Below are 20,777 nucleotides of genomic sequence, written 5' to 3' on the forward strand. Positions count from 1 at the left end.
GTAACATTTCGTTATTATTAATTTCATCGCATCAGCCTCCGGACGTCGAGCTGAGGAACGGACCGATCAAAGGCTATTACGTTGGCTACAAGATCTATGACTCGAAAGACTCGTACTTGTATAAGACTCTGGAAGTTGGGCAAGGTACCAGAGAAGAGGTCCTATTGACCCAGCTGCAAAAGTTTACAACGTACAGCATTCACGTACAGGCTTACAATTCCATCGGGGCTGGACCTCGTTCCGACGAGGTCATCGTGAGGACGCTCGAGGACGGTGATTATACATTTATATCTTTACGATCTGCAAGTCGCACACATTCAGTTGAAAACCTTTCTTTAACCATAAAAAGCAATTTCAATGAAGTGATTTATAGTTGTGTCCTCGTACCTAATTCATGGTTTCTTTCGATACCAGTACCCGGTCAATCTCCCAAAGACGTCAAATGTTTAGCACCAACGGCTCAAAGTCTGCACATATCCTGGAAGCCCCCTCCGACCGTGTCCATCCACGGAATTCTGCAGGGCTACAAAATCCTATTCCGGCAGATTGGAAAATTAAGTGGTAACGAACGCAGTTTCTGTTTTCTCTTGGTATTTAGTGGAAAGTAGAGAGTTTTGCCAAATTATCATTGTGACAAAACTATATTTAGGATATATAACCGAGAGCCATTAGATTAGTTTAATACGCTGGTGTCTGCATCTAGGACGCAGGTACATAGGAAAACGGTCTCTACTGCACAGTGTGCTGTGATAGATGGTTCTGGTCATCATCAAAGCTGCTTTTGGAGTAGCTTTCAATTTTATAATACAAATAAATACAAATACAAGGCCACAACAAGCAAAATGCCCAACAAGGTGGCTGAGAAAAAGATGCCCTTAACTCAGCTTTGATCAACACTGTTGTAGTTACAGGTGAATGACGTACTGTGGCTCGGCATTGGCCAACAATCACCTCTCCTCTTCGCCATAAATGAGTCGCGAAATAGCTTGACGCTGGTTCGTTGTTTTCTTAAGCTAGGGCCACATCCGTATCCAGCCTTCCATGGTCATAGTCATGAGCGAGTAGTGCGGCTACTCTACCATTGACAATGATCGTCGAATGTTGGAAGCTGGGAAGTATTGGAAGGCTTGTCGAAGAGAACAACCAGGAACTTGGATCAGACTGGGCCAGTGTGTAGCCAGCCTATGTTCCTAGTGTTTCATTTCATCAGGGAAAGGCAAACATCGAAAGCAAATATTTGCGAATTTCTATTGGGCCATGCTAGACATGAGCCTTACCAAGTGTGGTCTTAGCTTCATTTTTACACCACCTTTGACAGATTCTCACGAACAAGAGCCAGGCCGTCTCTACTACATAATTACCCCCCCCCCCGGGCAAAAGACGTTATGGGGTACCTAGCTTGAGTTAAAAGTCTACAAAATTTACAAGGATGATGAGTCTTGAAAATCATGATACCAGATCTCATTATCATTGAAACCCCTTTTGACATAAGACGCCAGACTGTGCCCGGGTGGGCTCATACTTTAAGACGGCCCTGGCTAGGACGCTGTTTCCGGTATGGAAGTTGAGGTAAAGACAGACTATCACAATTCTTTCTTTACCGATCAGAGTTGTTTCATCTGTGGTGCAACCGTGAATGGGCTTATGGAAAGACATATCCCTGATAGAATAGATACATACCAGGGGGTGCATAAGCTCTTTCCAAATGCGACCCGCAAAGGAGCTCTATCCGTCCCCTGGAAGGTGTTCGTAAAAAGAAGTATCAATCCACAGAGCATGATAAATACATCACCTAGTGAACCCTAATAATCTCGTAAATCTGGCCCGCGGAATGATGAAGGTTGTACACCCTGTGTGTATATGGTGTCATGAGTCGCTCATGGGTCATTGTTCCGTCTCTTGGCATGCTCGTTGCTGTAAGCAGTAAGCGTTGTGGTGCTAAGTAATGGCTCTTGAGTTGAAGTATAAATTTTACCCGTTTTTTTCCCGGTTAAGTTAAATAAAGAGAAATTATTCTTTGCCTTTCTGTATTGCAAAGTGCTGCTGCTATGTTCTTTTTATTTCACTCCACTATAATTGGGCATGTGTCTGTTTTGTGAGTTTAACATACGTAACATACTATAACGTAAACATACTATAAACCATTACATGGAGCCTTCCTTTAAAAAGACGAAGGGCTCCTCGTTCACTTAAGCAGTAAAACCATCTGAAGTGGTAAAAAAGAATTATTGGGGGAAAAAGAGCTTTTATATGTATATACTAGCTATAATACCCGGCGCTGCCCGGGTTAGATCACTTAAATGATATGATAAGCGGCACATTCCCAGATCGCTTAAGCGATGTAGAATCGCACCACGGGCCGCTTAAGAGGTCCGCGAAAGATTCGTTGGGGGGTTCCGCGGGGGGGGGGGGTGCATGTGTGGTGTAGCAGTAGTAGGTAGGGGCTCGGGGATCCATGATGTTCTTAAGTCAGCCACCTCGTTGGGCAATTTGCCTGTTGTGACGTTGTATTTGTTGTATTTGTATTTATCAATAAATAAATATTCTGGAAATTGACACAACATCTAACGTGTTTAATGTAGCTCTAAAATCAATGTCCTACATTGAGATTTTAATTAATGTTAGGAAACAGTGTTGAAATAAAGTATTTTGCTAATGCTCCCTAGGAATTTTCTATATATTTGTTAATATTCAGTTTCATTTCACTGTCCACTTCTTTAATTGAAGCGTTTGAAAACTTTTAAATTAGTTCTGGATTTGTTTCCAGCTATATATTGAAGTCTAGTGATTTGGGAAATTTCAATTTGAAATGTTTTCACAATTTATGCTGTGTACTTTGTACGGGTCAAGCGATCCCCCTGAGAAGAATATTGTGTGTATATACCCTCCAGTATGATATTATTTCATTATTCCTAACATAATTTTAAGAAATCGTTCATTGTTGTTCGTATCTAACGATGTCGTTTTCCATTTTACGACTACTAGGCGAGGACGAATACGAAGAAAAGACGGTGTCTGAGCCACAAATCAAGCTTTCGGATCTGCGGAAGTTCACTAATTATTCTGTGATAGTCATGGCTTTTACGCAAAAAGGTTTCGGAGTGAGATCTGAACCCATTTATTGCATGACCCTAGAAGACGGTAAGTTTAGTATACGGGTCTATGTATTTTTTTTTTCTCCAGTACATTCCAGGGTTATCGCTACCGATCGCCATTATGCCAGATCAAAACGTAACATTTCATTTGGCGAGTAAATAAGAAATGAAATTCCTGGCTACAATGTATATATTTGTGCCTGTTTAAACAAATTCCTACATTTAATCAATACCCTTTACGTACACTCTTCCGGCAAAAAATTTAAACGATATACAATTGAAGAACAAGCGAGAAATCTCTGAAACCAGTATCTTTGCAAACATTTAAGAAATAAAAGAAAAGCGTGAAAACAGGTTTTCCTTTCCCCTCAGTTACCTTTCTCGAAAGGAAGAAAACGGAATTATGTTGAGGTAAAGGGGGAAAAATTAATTTTCGTTAATCAGGTTACCAATAAAGTGTCTCGACGAGGGTAAAAAAAAGAAGAAAGGGCTCTGAAATATTTCTTCTAGCTACTCTAGTACGAGATATCTCACCGTTGCATGAGAAAAAGTTGAAAATCACCGAGAACCTTGGTACATTGATAACACACTAAGTATTTAACACTTTCATCTAGAAGAAGGCCTATGGGGATACGTCAGACAGCTAACATGAAGGCGTAAAGTCCTCAAACGTCATTGATTCGGGTAATCAATCCAGCAGTAGTTCCCGAACTGCTTTTCCAGACACCTAAAAGGCCCACAAGATATTTTGGATTCTATATAAAATAATATATGATATTAAGTTGAATCTTGAAATTTTATTATACATATTATTGACGCACATGTGATGAATAGAGACTGGCGTTTTTCTTGATACAGTTCCAGGTCCCCCAGCCGACATTAAAGCCGTCGTGATGTCCTCCGATACTATATTGATCAGCTGGAAGCCTCCTGTTTTGCCTTATGGTGTCATCACGAAGTTCACTCTATACTGGAGAAGTATAGCTAGCGGAATAAAGGTTTGTGTATTTATTTTAAGGTTTGTGTTGTTTATTTATTTCGGTAAAAAAAAAAAGTCAAAACAGAGAGATTATAACCGTACGTGGCTAATGCTCTATCTCGAAACATCAATTGTAGTCGTTGCTTTTCGGAATTCAAAGAATTTCTAAAGATACGGCGTCGGAAAAACTTCAACCGGAGACCCAGTCGGGAATATACTTGTCAGATTGTGGATATACTTGAGAGTGGAAGATTATGTAACTGTCCCCACCCCACATTGTTATAGTACTCTCAAAAATCCTCGCCCCTAAAAGATGTGGTGTATTTCTCAGAGATCCTGGACCTCGACCAATGTCATCGTCGACGAAATTTTCCATACGAAACGCGTCATGCATTTTTTCAATAAATACTATGCAGTTCTTGCAACAGTACTAACTTATACTCAAAAGATATAAAACGGCACGGTATTTATTAAAAAAAAATTATAATGCAACAGTACTGACTTATGTTTCATTAGATAGCGTTCTTCATCTCGCCATTTCTAATTAAAACTTCTGTTAAAACATTTATACTTCATATAAAGTTAATTTGCTATTTGAGTTAGTTTTTGTTATTTTTCCTTCTTGATACTCGATAGAACGCCACTGCCATTCCTGTTCCTTCCAACCAGTACCAGTACAAAATTTCGAGTTTGCCCGAGCGTTCACGCCACGAGTTTTGGGTGACCGCATCCACGTCTAAAGGAGAAGGAGAACCAACTCGAGTTGTTTCGCAAACCACAAGCAATAGAGGTAAGTCATTGCAAATAAATAATAATGCAATATAGCATTGATGGGATTATTACGCAATGCCATTTTAAACTTGGCAAATTCTTGACATTCGATAACTTTACCCGACTCTTTCTTTTCTCGGCTATTCCTGGTTTTTGAAATCGGAACTCCTCATCTCATTACCATGCTCATAAATGTGGCTATCTGTGTTCAAATGTCATTTGTACTGAATGTATGGAAAATTCCCTATGTATCCTATACGCATATGAGTCTACATTTTGAAATTCCTGATTGTTACATGATTTTTTGAATCCTCCCCTTTAGTTCCTGCTCGTATCATGGACTTCGGGGACAGCGTGGTTACAGTTCCTGGTGATAAAGTAGTGCTTTCGTGCCAAGCTGTCGGCTCGCCTGTTCCTAAACGGGATTGGCGGTTTAGGTAGGCATACTTCTAACATTATTACAATTAAACATTCAAATTCTATTCCGCAAGGACATATTAAACTCATTTACTTCCAAAAATGCACCTGATTAAACGGAATTACCTGAAATATCAGGTTTTCGGTGATTCTTTCTGTTGCTTCCGAATCTATAAAAATTATCTTTTTTTTCTTTCGTTTGTATTCATTCATTAGTAAATTCATTAGTAAAAATCGTTTACAATCGCTATAACTTCCAACAGGAACGAACCGCTCCCGAAAGTTCACCGCTTCGAAGTCCATGCAGATGGCGCTCTGATCATAAGGAAGCTGCAAGTATCCGACAGTGGTAATTACTCTTGTCGAGTGCAGAACAGACATGGCACCGACGAGATCATCTACTCCGTCATAGTCACAGGTATTTATTTATGACTATTATCTTTCTTTATAGATATATATACGGATATCTATGAATCAAATGGATTTTAAGTACAGGGGCAGTCTGAACTATCGCCTCGATTACTAATGACAACTAAATTTTTACTACGCTGTTTTTATTCGTATAATTGGTGCGCAGTTAATATTGTTCGTTGATACGCAGTTTATGAAACCGAAGTGGGCTTGGAGTTTTAGTGAAATTTGTTTAGTTGTTCCGACACCTTTCTTAACGATTAGGTCAGTTGTAAATTTAATGATAAGTGAAGACCTCAGATTACTATTCTGACATCACTCATTGTCACTTCTTTTTCATGAATTAATCCAAGACCAGGTTCTTATGCCTACTGTGCGTTATAGGCGTAGTGGACTGTCCCCTATGAATACAGAAACGCTGAAAATAAAGATACGCATAAACCTTCGCAGCAACGCCAAGATAAAATGCCTCTTTAAAATTAAAAGTTTCTAATTTCGGCAATGAGACGAATCTAAAAACTTTGTAAATTGCAAGTCCTGTCGATAATGCTCCCCTTCGGAAGTTTTCGGGGCAGAAACGCACGTGGAAAAAGGTCTACTCGAAATGAACATGTAGCATTTCCAGAGAGAACATTTAGCGAATTCTATTGAGCCATTTCTAATGCGGATCGGTGAGAGTCATCAAACCGGAGAAAAGAGTTAAAAAGACACTGAGTATAAAGATATGCTTGGAAATTTCATCAAGAGGAGCTACTTAGAATACATAGGAAAAAAATGTAAACAAAACTTCAAATTGCCTTCTCGGATGACAATAAATTTTTACTTACCCTGTTTATAAATTATTTCCACTGAAGAATATATACTTACGTATAGATGTGTATTCATGTTCATGAGAAAAATCAGAAAAGCAATAACTAAGATTTTTTCCTCCTTGCTACCAATATGGACTTTTTATACACAGAGCCAGGTAAGATACTTTCATTAATCATGTGCGAAGAACATTAACTTGAAATTGCTCGATGCATTTGATATTTTTGCCTACCATTGCCTATAACGATACTTCGTCTCATAGGATGTTCCTTTTAGATCTGAGCATTCATTTTTTTGTAATTTTCAAAATGTTTTTGCATGTTTGACACAAAAATACATTAAAAAACATGTCTACATTAAAAAACATATGTCTCTGCAAATATTTTTCATATTTCTATTTATTTTTTATGAAGAAATAATTTCCTTCGTTCAAACTTTTTCATCCAGGATGATGCAGGGTATATTCATCTTCACATACAGTTTTTCCCATAATTTTACTGCTAAATCTTATGTAATAAATCACACATTCCCGGGGGCACTTTCTCCTGAAAGTTGTCTTGAAAACCGTCGAAACTTCAACTGTAAGTGCTACCCTCTGATGAAAGCCCCGAAGTTCTTATTTACCATATTTCTAACTCAAAACTTAAACAATCCTTTAAATCAAGGCTCAACTCTGAAGTCAAAAGGAAAAATTCTACATTACAAAAGCAACCTACACATTTGTGGCATCAGCGTCTGAAAGGGTTATGTAAATGGAACAGTCAAATGTAGATTTACTTGCCATGTGTTTTATGATGTGAACTCACTAAATTTCCCCGTGAAAACGAATTTATCTTCTACAGAATTTTACTCATGAACATTAGCATATACATATGCGTAGTTCTACATGTGGATAAGCTAAACATGCATACAAGTTCATTTATATTAGTACTATCATACAGGATGCATAGGTAACAGGGCGAATGACATTTTACTGGACAGCCGTTGATCCTAGAAGCATACTTCCAATTGGAGAAAGTATTCGAATAACGCGTAGTACTCATATATGTCATTCATGTAGCAAGGTAGTTGTACAGTTATTAAAATAAAAAATAATAACTTTTTATACAGTCCCCGTGTGCCCGTAAACCCAGTTAGAAAGTTCTTGCTCTGTCTCTTCTGGTGCCGAAAAAAATTCACGTGTCTAAGTGCAATATCCTTAAGATATTCCATTGCCAAAAAAGGGGAAAAATGGCGTTCAATGCGGGTAAGCCGTTTTACCCGATACTTTTTCCTAATTGGAAGTATTCCACTAGGATCGACGGTTAGTCAGTAAAATGCCATACACCCCGTTACCTATGCACCCTGTATAGTGACCCTACCGGCTCCATAATAAGTACCATTACTTTTCCTTTTTTACTGTATAAATAAATTTACTATAGAATTATAGATAAACTGTGAAAAATCCGGACACAAAGATAGAAAAACATGGCTTATATAATTTTCGTATATGTCCTGACCTGACCTGAATAAAACGTTTTACGGCGGTTCCGCAGCACGTTCGCCGTTCTACCGCACTTAACAAGCGGGCCAATGGAGTGGCCTATAGGGTTCAAGAAAAATAAAAAAGGGGGGAAGATAAAATTATGTCTGTGTGAGTGTGTGTGTGTGATAGTGTGTGTAGGATGGTGTGTATGTCAAAATCGGGAATTCAGTCCATATTTCAGGGCTACTGCCCACATTTAGTCGTTTAGTCGTGCTAAATGCTTTACCACTTTAATTTCGTATATGTATGTAAATGAATGTTTTCTAATGATTTCTTTCTCTTCGGTCAGCGTCGGTGAACCTTCCAGTGGTGAAAGTGCTATCGACTACCACAAATTCGGTTGTGCTGGAGCTTCCTGCTGTCAGTAGAGGCAAAGGGCATCGAGGCAAGCAAATCTTTTTCAATTTTCTTCTGTTATCTCATGGATTCTATAATTTTCTTCATTGCTCAGGATCTATTCATAGATCAATCCTATCCAGTTGAGCCTGCGTAATTTTAGCGTTTACTACTACTGTGTTTTACTGCGTAAACGTACATGCACCTCGTACTGATTTCTCTGCGAAATTTCTAACGAATCGGCGCATGCTGGAACCATGTGAATAACTTCATAAGTGACCATGTGAATAACTTCATAAGTGACCATGGAAGTAACTTCATAAGTGACCATGGAAGTAACTTCATAAGTGACCATGTAAATAACTTTGAGTGACCATGTGAATAACTTTGAGTGACCATGTGAATAACTTTGAGTGACCATGTGAATAACTTTGAGTGACCATGTGAATAACTTTGAGTGACCATGGAAGTAACTTCATAAGTGACCGAGTGAATGGTCAGTGGCCGTATGAATGATCGAGTGACAGAGAGTGAATAACCGTATGAGTGACTTCATACGTAGTCATTGCCACATGAATGATCGAATGACTCACCTGCTCATCTGCTCACTCACTCACCATCTGACTTTGTCGATGAATTGTCATATCGGTTAATTGCATGGTGATTATTTGTTGCCAGTGAATTGTTGGCGATGAATTTTCCGCGCAGACGTTTAGATATAATATTACGAAGAAAGCCCTACATAAAGATTAGCGAAGTTTAGTACAGAAGAATGTTGATAGCACTCAGTGTGTTGCAGCTGTGAAATAAAATAATAATTATGCAAGTGATAATCATGTATTGATGATAGAAATGATTTAAAATCTAATCCCTAATACTCCTGAAAACATATTTTTATGCAATGTATGCTACAAATTGATATTTTCTTGAATATTCACAGGCTTTGAACTGCACTACAAACCCGAAGGTGGTGAGTGGCACCAGCGGCAAGTTCTGGACAAGAACCAGACCTACAAACTGGAAGGACTCGAATGCGGGGTGAAGTACCAACTTTACGCCATTCCTTTGAATTCAGAGGGTAAAGGCGAAAGGAGCAACCCCGTACCGTTCAGAACTCAAGGATCGGGTGTGTATTCAAATCCAATACTGAATTGGAACTTTCACCATCGACCTTTGGATTTGCCTTTGAAGTTTTTATTTATTTGATCATTTCATTTTTGTAGCACCAATTGCGCCAAAGCAAGAAGATTTCGTTTTCACGAACTCGACGCACCTGGTGCTGCACTTATCCGCTTGGCAGGGCGGCGGCTGCACCATCACCAGGATGATGATCGAGTACAGGCCGCATAGTCACAGCCACTGGACGCTGGTCAGCAGCCACGCTAACCCAGAGCAGCAGCTCATCGTACCAGACCTGTCGGCGGAAACATGGTATGTAGTGCGAGTCACCGCTCACAATGCTGCTGGTTCCACCACCGAAGAGTACGACGCCATAACACATTCTAGTTCCAACTGTAAGTCCTTCCCAAATGAAGACTGGTTTTCAATTTTTTTCTCGCATCCCTTTCCTGACGTTCCCATTGGATTTTCATTAGTTTCGTCACAGTTGTCGTTCTAACCGTCTCTTTGTTACTTTTACAGCTTTCCCGATGCCGGATCATGGATCTCAAGGCCACCTACCTGCAGCTGCTTCATTCTTCGAGGACACTACGACCCTTGTATCCATGGCATCTTCCGGTGTGGTTCTCATAGCTGGCATCGTCGCTGTTGTGTGCTTAGTCATGTACAAGCGAAGACGGAATTCTGGTCACCATTACAGAGGTAACTGAAATATTTGTCTTCGTCCCAACCTCAATACATTACCCTTCGCATATTTGAAATTTTCATAAATTTTTATTTGGAATGTCATGTTTCGTGTTTGGACGCCAGGGGTAATCGTCCTCTGCAATGTCTCTTAGTTTTACTTTTAGACTTCTAACACTTTCAGATTCCTCCTCCCGTTCTGACGTTGCCACAACAACAGCGCTGATGGCCCACATGGACAAGAAATCTCAGAGGTCGGAGAGCAGCCGCCACAGTCACAGTCATAGTCACTCGCACAGCGCTCAGAGTCACAGCAGAGACGTGCCGTCCTACTTCTCGTCACCGGTCAGGAAAGTCGTCCCGACCACGAATGCGTCTCAGACGAGGCAGAACCAGCAAACGCAGTCGCAACAGGCGGGACCATCAACGAGTCACTGTAAGTATTGCCAGGATGTCTTGAAATGGGACGATAGGTTTTGAAAACGAAATATCAGGAAAAATACGAATTAGAGAAATTCCCAAACACACTCGAGGAATTTGAACAAACAATCACTTTTCAATATGTAGCTATTCCAGAGGAAATTTTGCAGAAATGTAGAGTAACATTGTTCTACAATAATCAGACCACGACCTTCGGGGCTGGGAAATTCACCGGGTTTGGGGGGGCCAGGGAACCTCTTCCAAAGAAATTTTTAGTTATTAACTTTCCAAAGCACTTCAAATTAACATATTTTTAATTTTGATAGTCTTGGGGGATCGGGTATTTCGAGACTATTGTTGCATGATTTTAATTCATTGCCTAGCGGGGTAGTTTCTGATACCGCAACGCCATCTGTATGGTGGGTTTTATATTAACGATAGGACATGCTTCTAATAGATTCTGTGGCCTGTCCCACAAATTTGATGGCACATTTTTTTTTACCGCTAAGCGTTTCTCAGACATTTCTGTTTAAAAAAAATTGTCACCACAAATCACCCCTTACAATCATTTTAGGATGCCAGAAACAGGAGGAGTTTGTTTTAGAGAGAGAAATTTAGAATTTTTTGTAATTTCTTTTGACATGTAAGGAATAATTTGCTTATGTCGATTGCCATTTCCACAATTTTTTTTCTATTTAAAGCCTCTCATTCGGTACCAGAATACGAAGATGAGATTGCGCCGTACGCAACGTTCCAGTTACCTGGGCCTCCGGCAGAAGAAGAAAATGGTGAGACGGAAGAGTTCAAAACCTTCAGCGTCCACCACGGGGAACCACCTTATTTAACCAAAGTAAGCTCACACATTCACGGCTTTTATTAAAAGAGTACTTGGAGTGTATATTATAATTTATTTACATACTATACTTATTGGTGCCTTTATGGAAGATGGATGGGACATCATAACATTTAATGTGCATATACAGTAAAACCTCGATAAGTTGTCATTCCCGTTATAGAAAAATTATGACGACTTAAGCAGAGTGACAACTTGAGCGAAGAACCATCAGTTTCAATGTCAAATCCTCAATGTGAAACTCATATAAACTTAATCACAAATAAAGGCGATGAATTTCAAGTATTTATCAAACCAACGACACTTCGTTATTAGGCATAATAGTCGGTAAAAGTGATAATGTGTTCGGTATTTATCAATTTTACCAAAGACGATTAGGTATTATGCATAATTTCCGGTAAAGGTGATTTTTTTTAATATTTATCAAATACTGGGCAATTTTCCTGTTGTGCCTTTGTATTTGTATTTCTATAACTTTACCAACCATGCTTGGGTATAATGCATATTCGCCGGTAAAAGTGATAAATTTGTCAAACTTACCAAGACGATTGGTAAGTATGCAAAATAACCGTATATTATGTATAACACCCGATTTATCACGTTTACCGTAACATATGTCAAGTCATTTAATATTCCGATACCCATTTCTTTTCACTAACCACGAAATTTTCTACCTCTTACAGACCAGTTTAGATCCGCCATCCAGTAAAAGCGGTAAAGCTAGTGAAGAGTTATATCAAAGTCAAGGTAAGTCTGAGAATTGACTTTTTTCTTAAAAGAAAGTAGTACTATTTGCAAAATTTTTATACATTCTGTCCAATACATTCATAGTTTGAATGTTAAAGGCAAAACAAAACTTTTCTTAATCTTTCTGTCAATTATGTACTTTCCTAACCCAGTACCCCTCCTAGACTGACACCTCGTGCGATCGCACGGGTCGCAAGTCCCTGAAGCAACCCCTGTACTTGTAATATTTACAATTTAAAGCTACAAAAATTTTAAGCTTTGCTCTTAAAATCCATCAGAGCAATATGATTGAAATTTTCCATCTACCGGTGTAATTATGGAGTTGAAGTTGGATGAAAGCCGTGAACAGAATAGAGTGAGCGTTAGACTGAAAAACTAAAGGACAAATTTCGAAATTTTTTATAAGAAAAAACACTTAGTTTTTTTTGTTTTGTTTTTTTAATGAAATGAATACCAATTTTGTAGTCAGTAAGGAACAGCTATGAGTGTTAGCTCGGAATTCTTTAAATTTGGTGCTCGTCGCATTTTGCATAAAATTTCTTGGCCTTCAGTACATGTTCGGAACTTGCCATTTCAAATTCACACGAAAACATGCTCTCTCCAAGGCTCCTGTTGGATTACTTCGGCTATCTTCGGTTTCGGCATCCGCCATGCGCTCTAGAACGAAAAGTACCAGTGGCGTATTTACAGGGAGAGCGGGTTATAGCGCAGGGCAGCAAATTCGAGGAATAGGGGACCCAGAAAATTAATGGAATGGGAGAAGGGCTGTGAATTTTTTTTAACCCTCAATAAATCCTCCTCTGCCCAGACAGCAAGGGGCTAGGTCAGTGAGTGACCAGAGGAGTGACCTAGAGAGTGTGAACTTAGAGCTCGAGCAAGCATATTAATGACCAGATTAATGAGTGACATGCAGAGTGACCAGATTAATGAGTGACCTGCAGAGTGACCAGATTAATGAGTGACCAGATTAATGAGTGACCAGATTAATGAGTGACCAGATTAATGAGTGACCTGCAGATTGACCAGATTAATGAGTGACCTAGAGCTTGTGCAAGTATGTGAGCGACAAAAACAGTTTGCAAGTAGTGTGAGCGACAAAAACAGTTTGCAAGTAGTGTGAGCGACAAAAACAGTTTGCAAGTATGTGAGCGACAAAAACAGTTTGCAAGTATGTGAGCGACAAAAACAGTTTGCAAGTATGTGAGCGACAAAAACAGTTTGCAAGTATGTGAGCGACAAAAACAGTTTGCAAGTAGTGTCAGCGACAAAAACAGTTTGCATGCATGTGAGTGAGGAAAAGAGCGTGAGCAAGCACGTGAATGACTAAATGAGTGACTTACAGAGCGAGGGACCAGGTCAGACCACCAACCTAACGAGCGACTTTAAGAGAAAACAAAGTGTATTTGCGTGGGGGGGGGGGGGCAAGTGAGTTATAGCACAGGATGGTGAATTTGGAGAAGGTGTACTCAAGAAAATTAGACTGAAATGGGAAAATGGCCGAAAAATGCATGTAGCCCACGGGCGGCAAAACCATAAATGTACAGAGGTATTATTGTGTCATGAAATATTATCTATCATGCCATTAAAATATACAAACCTTCTTGAAAAGGGTGGATGAATCGAGGAAACCACCGTATTTTGCATGAAATGAAAAAATACGATGTTTATTTACTTCCCCCTTCCCTGTTATTAGGATGGAGGAATCTAACAGATCGCATGTTGATATTCGTTTACAGCTCCGAACAGTCATAGCTTGACGTCCGGTTCGTCGAACCAAGAAGAGCTACTGAGGGCGTACGAGTACGCCCGGCGCCACCCTCCACCCATACTTCAGTACGACGGGAACAATCGGGGCCAGAGCCGTACGAGTGGCACCGGCACCACGGAGTCCGAAGCCACTGATCCCGGTATCCGACAGTTCAGCGGCACGCCACCGAAACCCAACGAACGACGACAGGGAGCTTGCCTTACGCCAGGAAGTAAGTTTCGATCAGAAATTGATACCATCACTTATACATACACTTAACACCAATTCAAAACAACATGTACATATAATTATCCTATTAATATCGCGTTTTTTGTTTTGTTTTGTTTTAATTATAAAGATATACAGGGTACATAGGTAACAGCACGCACGGCATTTTACTGATGAACCGGTGATCCTAGAGGTATACTTCCAACTAGAAAAGTACCCAAATCACGTGTAGAGCTTAGGTAGGTCAATCATGTTGCTAGGGGTTGTACAGTTATTTAAATAAAGAAATCAACTTTTTATACTGACACCCTCTACCCAAAAATTCAATTAAAAAGTTGTTGCCCTGTCTCTCCTGATGCCGACAAAAAAAATTCCACGTTTCTATGAGCAAGATTCACCGAGTTATTCGAATTTGAAAAACGGGGAAAGTTTGGAAATGCGGATAAATCGTTTTACCCGCTTTATAGCATTAAATGATTTAATGCAGTTTTTTTCCGGTTTTTCGAATTCGAATATCTCAGTCAATATTGCACTTAACGTAGATTTTTTTTTTGTTTGCATCAGGAGATACAGGGCAACAACTTTCTAACTGGGTTTTCGGGCACACGGGGACTGTATGAAAAATTGTTTTTATTTTATTTTAATTATTATACGTCCCCATGTAACATGAATGACGTACCTGAGATCTACACGTTATTTGGATACTTTCTCTTACTGGAAGTAAGTCTCTCGGATCAGCTGGTCGCCAGTTAAATTCCGTGAATTCTGTTACCCATGCACCCTGTATATTTTTGTGGTTAAAAGAAAAAACAATTTCCAATACATAAAAATGAATAATTTTCCATTGTTATCATTATATTATCATTGTAAGAGAGATTTTGTTGTTTTTCCCCCCAGTCTTACCTATTAAATGTAATATATAGTTTTGAGAGTATAATACGCATAAAAGTTCGATAGAAAGATAATTTGAACCTAAATGAATGCCCTAAAATAATGTCATTGCTTATTTTCACATTGCATATTTCTTTTTAAATAATGAGTCGATCAGGTTTAGGAGAAACTCTTTCACGGTTTTTAAGAGAAAAAATTAATTTTAAAAAATTAAATTTATTTAAAAATATTAGTACTTGCCCAATATGCAGAGTATCCACTCTTATTGCTATCCAGTGGCTAATTTTTAAACCGTTAGTCTTAGAGGTAACTTGTGACCACAAAAAATGTTTCAAATGTTGTCATATACTATGTTATTTATGCCGAAAAAATTATTTTTATGTGGTCTCTATGAAGCTATGTTCAATTTGTAAAAACAAAATGTGAGTGAGTGACACACCAAACAAAACAATTACATTGTTTTACGACCAAAGTTGGCCGAGTTACCAACATTGAAATTTGCGATTTTTAGGGATTTTCCTCATTCTAAAACGCTTCATTGGAGCCAAGTGCGAAAGTGCCGTATGAAGAAAGACTTGTGTCTAATATGAACCTTTCTTTTGAGATTTCATTCTCAATGACCGTATAAAAATTCAAGTTTCGTAGATTTTTTCAGAAATGGATATATTTTTTGAACTCTAAGATGACGTATGACAGCATCTGAAACATTTTACGTAATTGGAAGTTACCTATAACACTTACGGTTTATGCGATTATGGATTGGACAAAGATACGAATGGGCATTCTGTGTAATACTGCTTTTGATGTTCGGGAGAAGAGCATTATGCGAATCAATATCCTCGATCCACGATAGATAATTGCGCATATGTTAATAGCTGATTCACTCTTGGAACTTCGGTTATCTCTGGGTTCTACTTAATGACATCAATCGTTTAGATTTGTTATTTGTGTGATATTTTTCGTGAAATCGAGGAGTAAGAAAAATGCGAAAAAAGAAGAGATGACCAGAAGAGCTACTGGGAACTACAGTAGAATGATTCTATGTATATGTTGCAGCGCCACCTTCAACGCGCTAGGTAGCTTCCACAAATAGACACCCATAATAATTCATGCAATAGTTTGCGCAGTGTAAATGATTAGTTATGATTGCTTGTTTCATGAAGTTTGAAGTTTAATTGCTGGAGCCCGTGAGATAGATCTCAGCATCTTTGAAAAGGGAGTGAGCCTAAATTTTCAAGTACAACCATTTTGATGGCATAACTGAAATACGAAGACTCGTGTGCAAAATATTGTTAGCGATGTGCAAATCATTTTGAAGTTTTTTTGAAGTGAAGATCATGCAAGAGAACAGAGGGAAAGGATTCGGTTTGACGAGTGAAAGCAAATATAGAGAATGCATGAGAAGGGTTGCGGATGTAGTTGATAACGAAGAAAAATATACTCTCAACTCATCTGTTTTTCCTCTTTATTTCCGTAAATGTTAACAAAGATGCCATTTTCTGAGAGACATCACTGGAACTTCAACTATACATCATCCAAATAAGAAAAGGGAGTTAAAACAAAACAGCGTGTAAACATCTCAGCGGCTTTGTAAAAAACCGATCATGGACAATGCTTTTCATTTTGCTCTTCTTTCATTGGGAATGAATGCAAAAAAACTTCTGCACGTTTTTTATTTTATATTTCTCTCCTTTTATCCTCCCATTTCCAAAAATTGACATCACTGAACCCCATGGTAATGCATATAAGAACACAAATAATTCACTCTTTATCATGCAACTGAAGCTTTCAATCTATAAATTTCATCTTAATGTCTTTATAGGAGTTAAAAAATTTAATTAGCAAGCTATCCCATGATATCTCCTTTCTCGATTTTTTTGTTTGCCCTTTTTTTAATAATCTAAAGTGAATGAAAATCTCATAAATAAACCAGGAAAAAGTTATTTATTATTATTATTATTAATGAGCCAACGTTATTGGTTCAACAAAGTCACGTTGCAATTTTATTTATAAGCAGTAGAGTTGGGCTAAGACAACTATGCAACTGCAAGCAACAAAGTGCTAGATAAAGAGCAAAAATATCCGTGATTTAAAAACAAATTAAACACTATAAAATTGGAAATTGTACTGAAACAACATTAGCATTATTTGTTTCAGAAGCAGCTTTGTAAAAAACCGATCATGGACTATGCTTATAATTTTTCTCTTCTTTCATTGGAAATTAAGATGGAAGGAGTGTCCATTCGTAGTTTTGCACGCATAAAAATCGGTGCTTAGACGAACTCAGATGGGCAGTACGTCTTTATGATACCGTTATACGGTCTGAATGAAACGTTTCAACGTTTTTTAATATTTTTATATAATCTATCAGCTTCTGAATGACTACGTTTCAACGATTTTAGACATTTGCTATTCCATCGTGGAATTGAGGGAACTACTTTTGTTCAGTCCTGGGAAAAAGAAAACACGTTCCGGCACCCTGCCCAGAAAGCCGAGTGGTCATAGTGACGGACTCGCATCCCGAGGACCCCGGTTCGAACCCTACTGGTGACATAGTGGTGGTCAGCTGGCGTTGGTATTCTATGGTTCTCAACTTCGAGGAGCGAATGCGAGCTGATCTACCCGTCGAAAAGTCTCGCCACAGAGAGCAACAGGCCTACAACGGTGCAAATATTCACTCATTTCGCTTCTGAAATATAGATGGCAGCCCTGAAAAAATCAGACACCACACTATATACGCACTCATACAGTTACTTTCTTCCTTTCAAACTGAGCACAACTAAGGTTTATCGCCATGGGCAACTTACTACCTGGTGAGTTGTGCCGGAAGTATAAGCTTGGGTACTTTACAGTCTGAGTGCGTATATAGTGTTGTGTCTGATTTTTCCGTGCTGTCATCTATATTCCAGAAGTGAAATGATGAAATATTTGTACCGTTTGTAGGCCTGTTGCGCTGTGTGGCGAGACTTTTTAACGGGGAGATCGGCTCGCATTCGCGCCTCGAAGTTGGGAACCACAGAAAACCAACTTCAGCCGATTCAGATGGTTTGCTACACACGTGTTCCAGACTCTGCCACAGTGCTGGGCTGGAAGAGATCTCAGCAAGGAGAAGAGTCCGTTGGCGTTCTGGTGTTCATTCATTCATGCCCAGAAAGCTCTTTTAGGGTGGAAAACTGGTGTCTTCGCATAGATAGCTTTAGGCTTTGTGAATAGTGTGGGTAATAATTCCCCTTTTTGGGATAGAGTGGGAGTCATGTTTTGGTTTGGTGGTGGTGTGAATAGTGCGGCAGTTTGTAGAGTCTTTCACTTGGAATGTATGACACGTATGGCAACACTTCTTAATATTGCTTACTGAGCGTATGGCAACAATCGTTCATAAGCTCGGTTAAACATAATGATGCAGAGTGAAAGACCTGTTTATCCGGTTGATTTGTGTGTTTTCTGAGCGAGTCCCCCCCCCCCCCCAGATGTTCTATCTAGTAGCATGCGCAGTCGTATAACTCCATCTGTCATGATGATTATCAGCTAAAAGTAATTATTTACTTGATATTTTATTGAGCTAGTTGAAATGTTTTGTGTCGTAGTTTCTTCACTCGTTTGACCGCTATTTCATCTGCGGTTCATAGTCTGTCTCTAACCTGCGATTCATAGCAAGAATTTGAAACAAGAACTTGTTTCCCCGTCAAATCTTGTTTTTAGGGAAGCTTTATTTTCTAAGTGATCTTTGATTAGGTACCTGCGGACAAAATTTCTAACGTTGTTCAATTCACAAGATGGCCCACACTGTAGAAGTAACAAAAACACTTCCTGCTTCCCCACTTCTACAGCAGCATTGAACATTGAAGGACAGAACACACACACCCCGCTTTCCATCTCAAGGCGATATCGAAGCGTTCCCGAAAAATCGGTTCATCCGGAATTTTATTAAATGAGTACATATATATCTATATAAATTTGAATGAAACAGAATAACAAGTCCGAATACAAGCGTATAAATTAACAAAATATGATAAATAGTGGCCTAAGAATCGAAGTCTAAATTTATATTGTAGCGTCCTGCATGTTTGGACTCGATAACCAGACAGTTCTTAAACAACTGACTCACTTATATCATTGCATTATGCATTCTACAGTAGTGATACTTTTGCATTTCATTTGGCATTGCAACGATTCGAGTTGCGCCTAAAATAAAACCCAATATATTCATAGAAATGGTTTCCCCTCCCCGTAATAATTTGTATGTAAGGATCAATATTAAATTCAAAACGTGCAAGGTTATTGCATTCTACAAGGGCAAGGTTTTTTGGTTGAAAAGTAATAAGAAAAGATAAATAAATTAGGAAAACAGAGAAAATAGATTAAAAAAATCTAAATAAAAAAAAAAGCAAACCTAATTATGCAACCATTAGTTGGTTGAGTTACACTGGAACCCATCTTGTTTTCCGGTGAAGCGCTTGAGCATCATCACCACTGTGTGCAGTGAGTGAGACCATCAACCAACGTGTACTGGATGCTAAGGGGATGCCCTGTACCTTTCAGCTGGTACTACAACATCTGCCCAGAACACCGACACATCCTCTTCTACCTCCTCCTCCTCCTCTTCTTCTTCAAGCACGTCTGACGAGGCGACTCCAGTCAACACGCCTCCTCACCATCAATCCACGCGGATCATCAATCCGCCCGGAGCCATAAGACAGAGTCGACAGACCTCTTGGGGCGGCGGCGGCGGCGGAATCATAAAGAGCCACGGCCAATCCACAACCAAGAAGTCCGGATCCAAGGGTATCAAAAAGGGGTAAGGAACTTTCTCCTCATGATCCTTTCTTATACGTACTTGTTTGTATCACAGGCGCGGATCCAGGCAATGTATCTATAGGGTTGACTTATTGTGTAGAGGTTCGTGGGATTGTCCCGTATATTACTGACAGGCCAATGTTTTCCTATGTTATTCGGCTGTTGGGAAGTTTTATCGCTTTCATCACCCCCCCTCAGGATCCGCGCCTGCCTGCACAAATGAGTACCAATAATCATGAACTTGATTCTGAATCCTTTAATTTTTAATCCCCCGTTTTCCTCACTTGGATAAAACTCGTAGAACCAGAAGTGAAGTAAAATTGAATTAGAGTCGAGACCACACTTGATACCTTATTTATTATGACGGACGAAGACATATAACTGAAGAAGTATCAGAATTAAAGCAATATCTACTGTATATAGAAAAGCCTCCTTTGATCATTATAGCCATACACATGGTATATCCATCAAGGTTATTGCCATCCGAACTGACATAAATTGTTGGTTTATAGATGTTTTTATTCTTTTAAGTTTTTTCTCTTCTTCTATAACAATTAGACGACTAAAATATAATGTAATATAATACAACTACATGTACGCATCATAAGAAACTGAAAATTTCAAAGTTCCAAAACTCGTACGTCTACCCGATTTTCTTATGTTCGGAATGCTATCATAAAAACCAAATTTTGGACCATTAGTTACCACTTCAATCCACTGTAATATTCATATCGTGTTATTTTTACAATCTTGCAGGCTTTCCAGTGACGAGAGCGACAGCGACGGAACTATATATACATTCGGCAAAGTTGACTCTACTGTCACTCACGGCAGTGGCGCTAAAGAGAAATCCGACGAAGTAGAATGTGAAAGAGAAAGGATGGCTAGAATAGGGAGAGGTAGGTCCCAAATATATATATATAGCATCATAATTAAATTATTAAACACTT

General features: G+C 39.0%; 1 protein-coding gene across 5 annotated transcripts in view; it reads left to right on the forward strand.

Moving 5' to 3' along the window:
- Window positions 1-20,777, forward strand: part of LOC149075707 (cell adhesion molecule Dscam1-like) — a 91,604-nt gene that overhangs the window by 62,970 nt on the left and 7,857 nt on the right. For 2 of the 5 annotated variants that reach the window (XM_089243201.1, XM_089243202.1), the window contains exons 18-35: window positions 36-273; window positions 415-561; window positions 2,986-3,141; window positions 3,954-4,093; window positions 4,711-4,864; window positions 5,168-5,282; window positions 5,526-5,679; window positions 6,619-6,640; window positions 8,298-8,393; window positions 9,285-9,470; window positions 9,568-9,858; window positions 9,986-10,165; window positions 10,332-10,583; window positions 11,269-11,417; window positions 12,104-12,167; window positions 13,904-14,146; window positions 19,573-19,828; window positions 20,584-20,726. In XM_089243201.1, the coding sequence (XP_089099327.1) occupies window positions 36-273; window positions 415-561; window positions 2,986-3,141; window positions 3,954-4,093; window positions 4,711-4,864; window positions 5,168-5,282; window positions 5,526-5,679; window positions 6,619-6,640; window positions 8,298-8,393; window positions 9,285-9,470; window positions 9,568-9,858; window positions 9,986-10,165; window positions 10,332-10,583; window positions 11,269-11,417; window positions 12,104-12,167; window positions 13,904-14,146; window positions 19,573-19,828; window positions 20,584-20,726 (2,986 nt within the window). Of the gene's footprint in view, window positions 1-35; window positions 274-414; window positions 562-2,985; window positions 3,142-3,953; window positions 4,094-4,710; window positions 4,865-5,167; window positions 5,283-5,525; window positions 5,681-6,618; window positions 6,641-8,297; window positions 8,394-9,284; window positions 9,471-9,567; window positions 9,859-9,985; window positions 10,166-10,331; window positions 10,584-11,268; window positions 11,418-12,103; window positions 12,168-13,903; window positions 14,147-19,484; window positions 19,829-20,583; window positions 20,727-20,777 lie in introns of those variants that run through there. The other 3 variants (XM_089243205.1, XM_089243203.1, XM_089243206.1) reach the window with 3 other exon arrangements.

This window comes from Pholcus phalangioides, unplaced genomic scaffold, assembly GCF_987345545.1.
Source record: "Pholcus phalangioides strain wild (caught in Gottingen) unplaced genomic scaffold, Ppha-v1.0 ptg000015l_1, whole genome shotgun sequence".
Taxonomy (NCBI): domain Eukaryota; kingdom Metazoa; phylum Arthropoda; class Arachnida; order Araneae; family Pholcidae; genus Pholcus; species Pholcus phalangioides.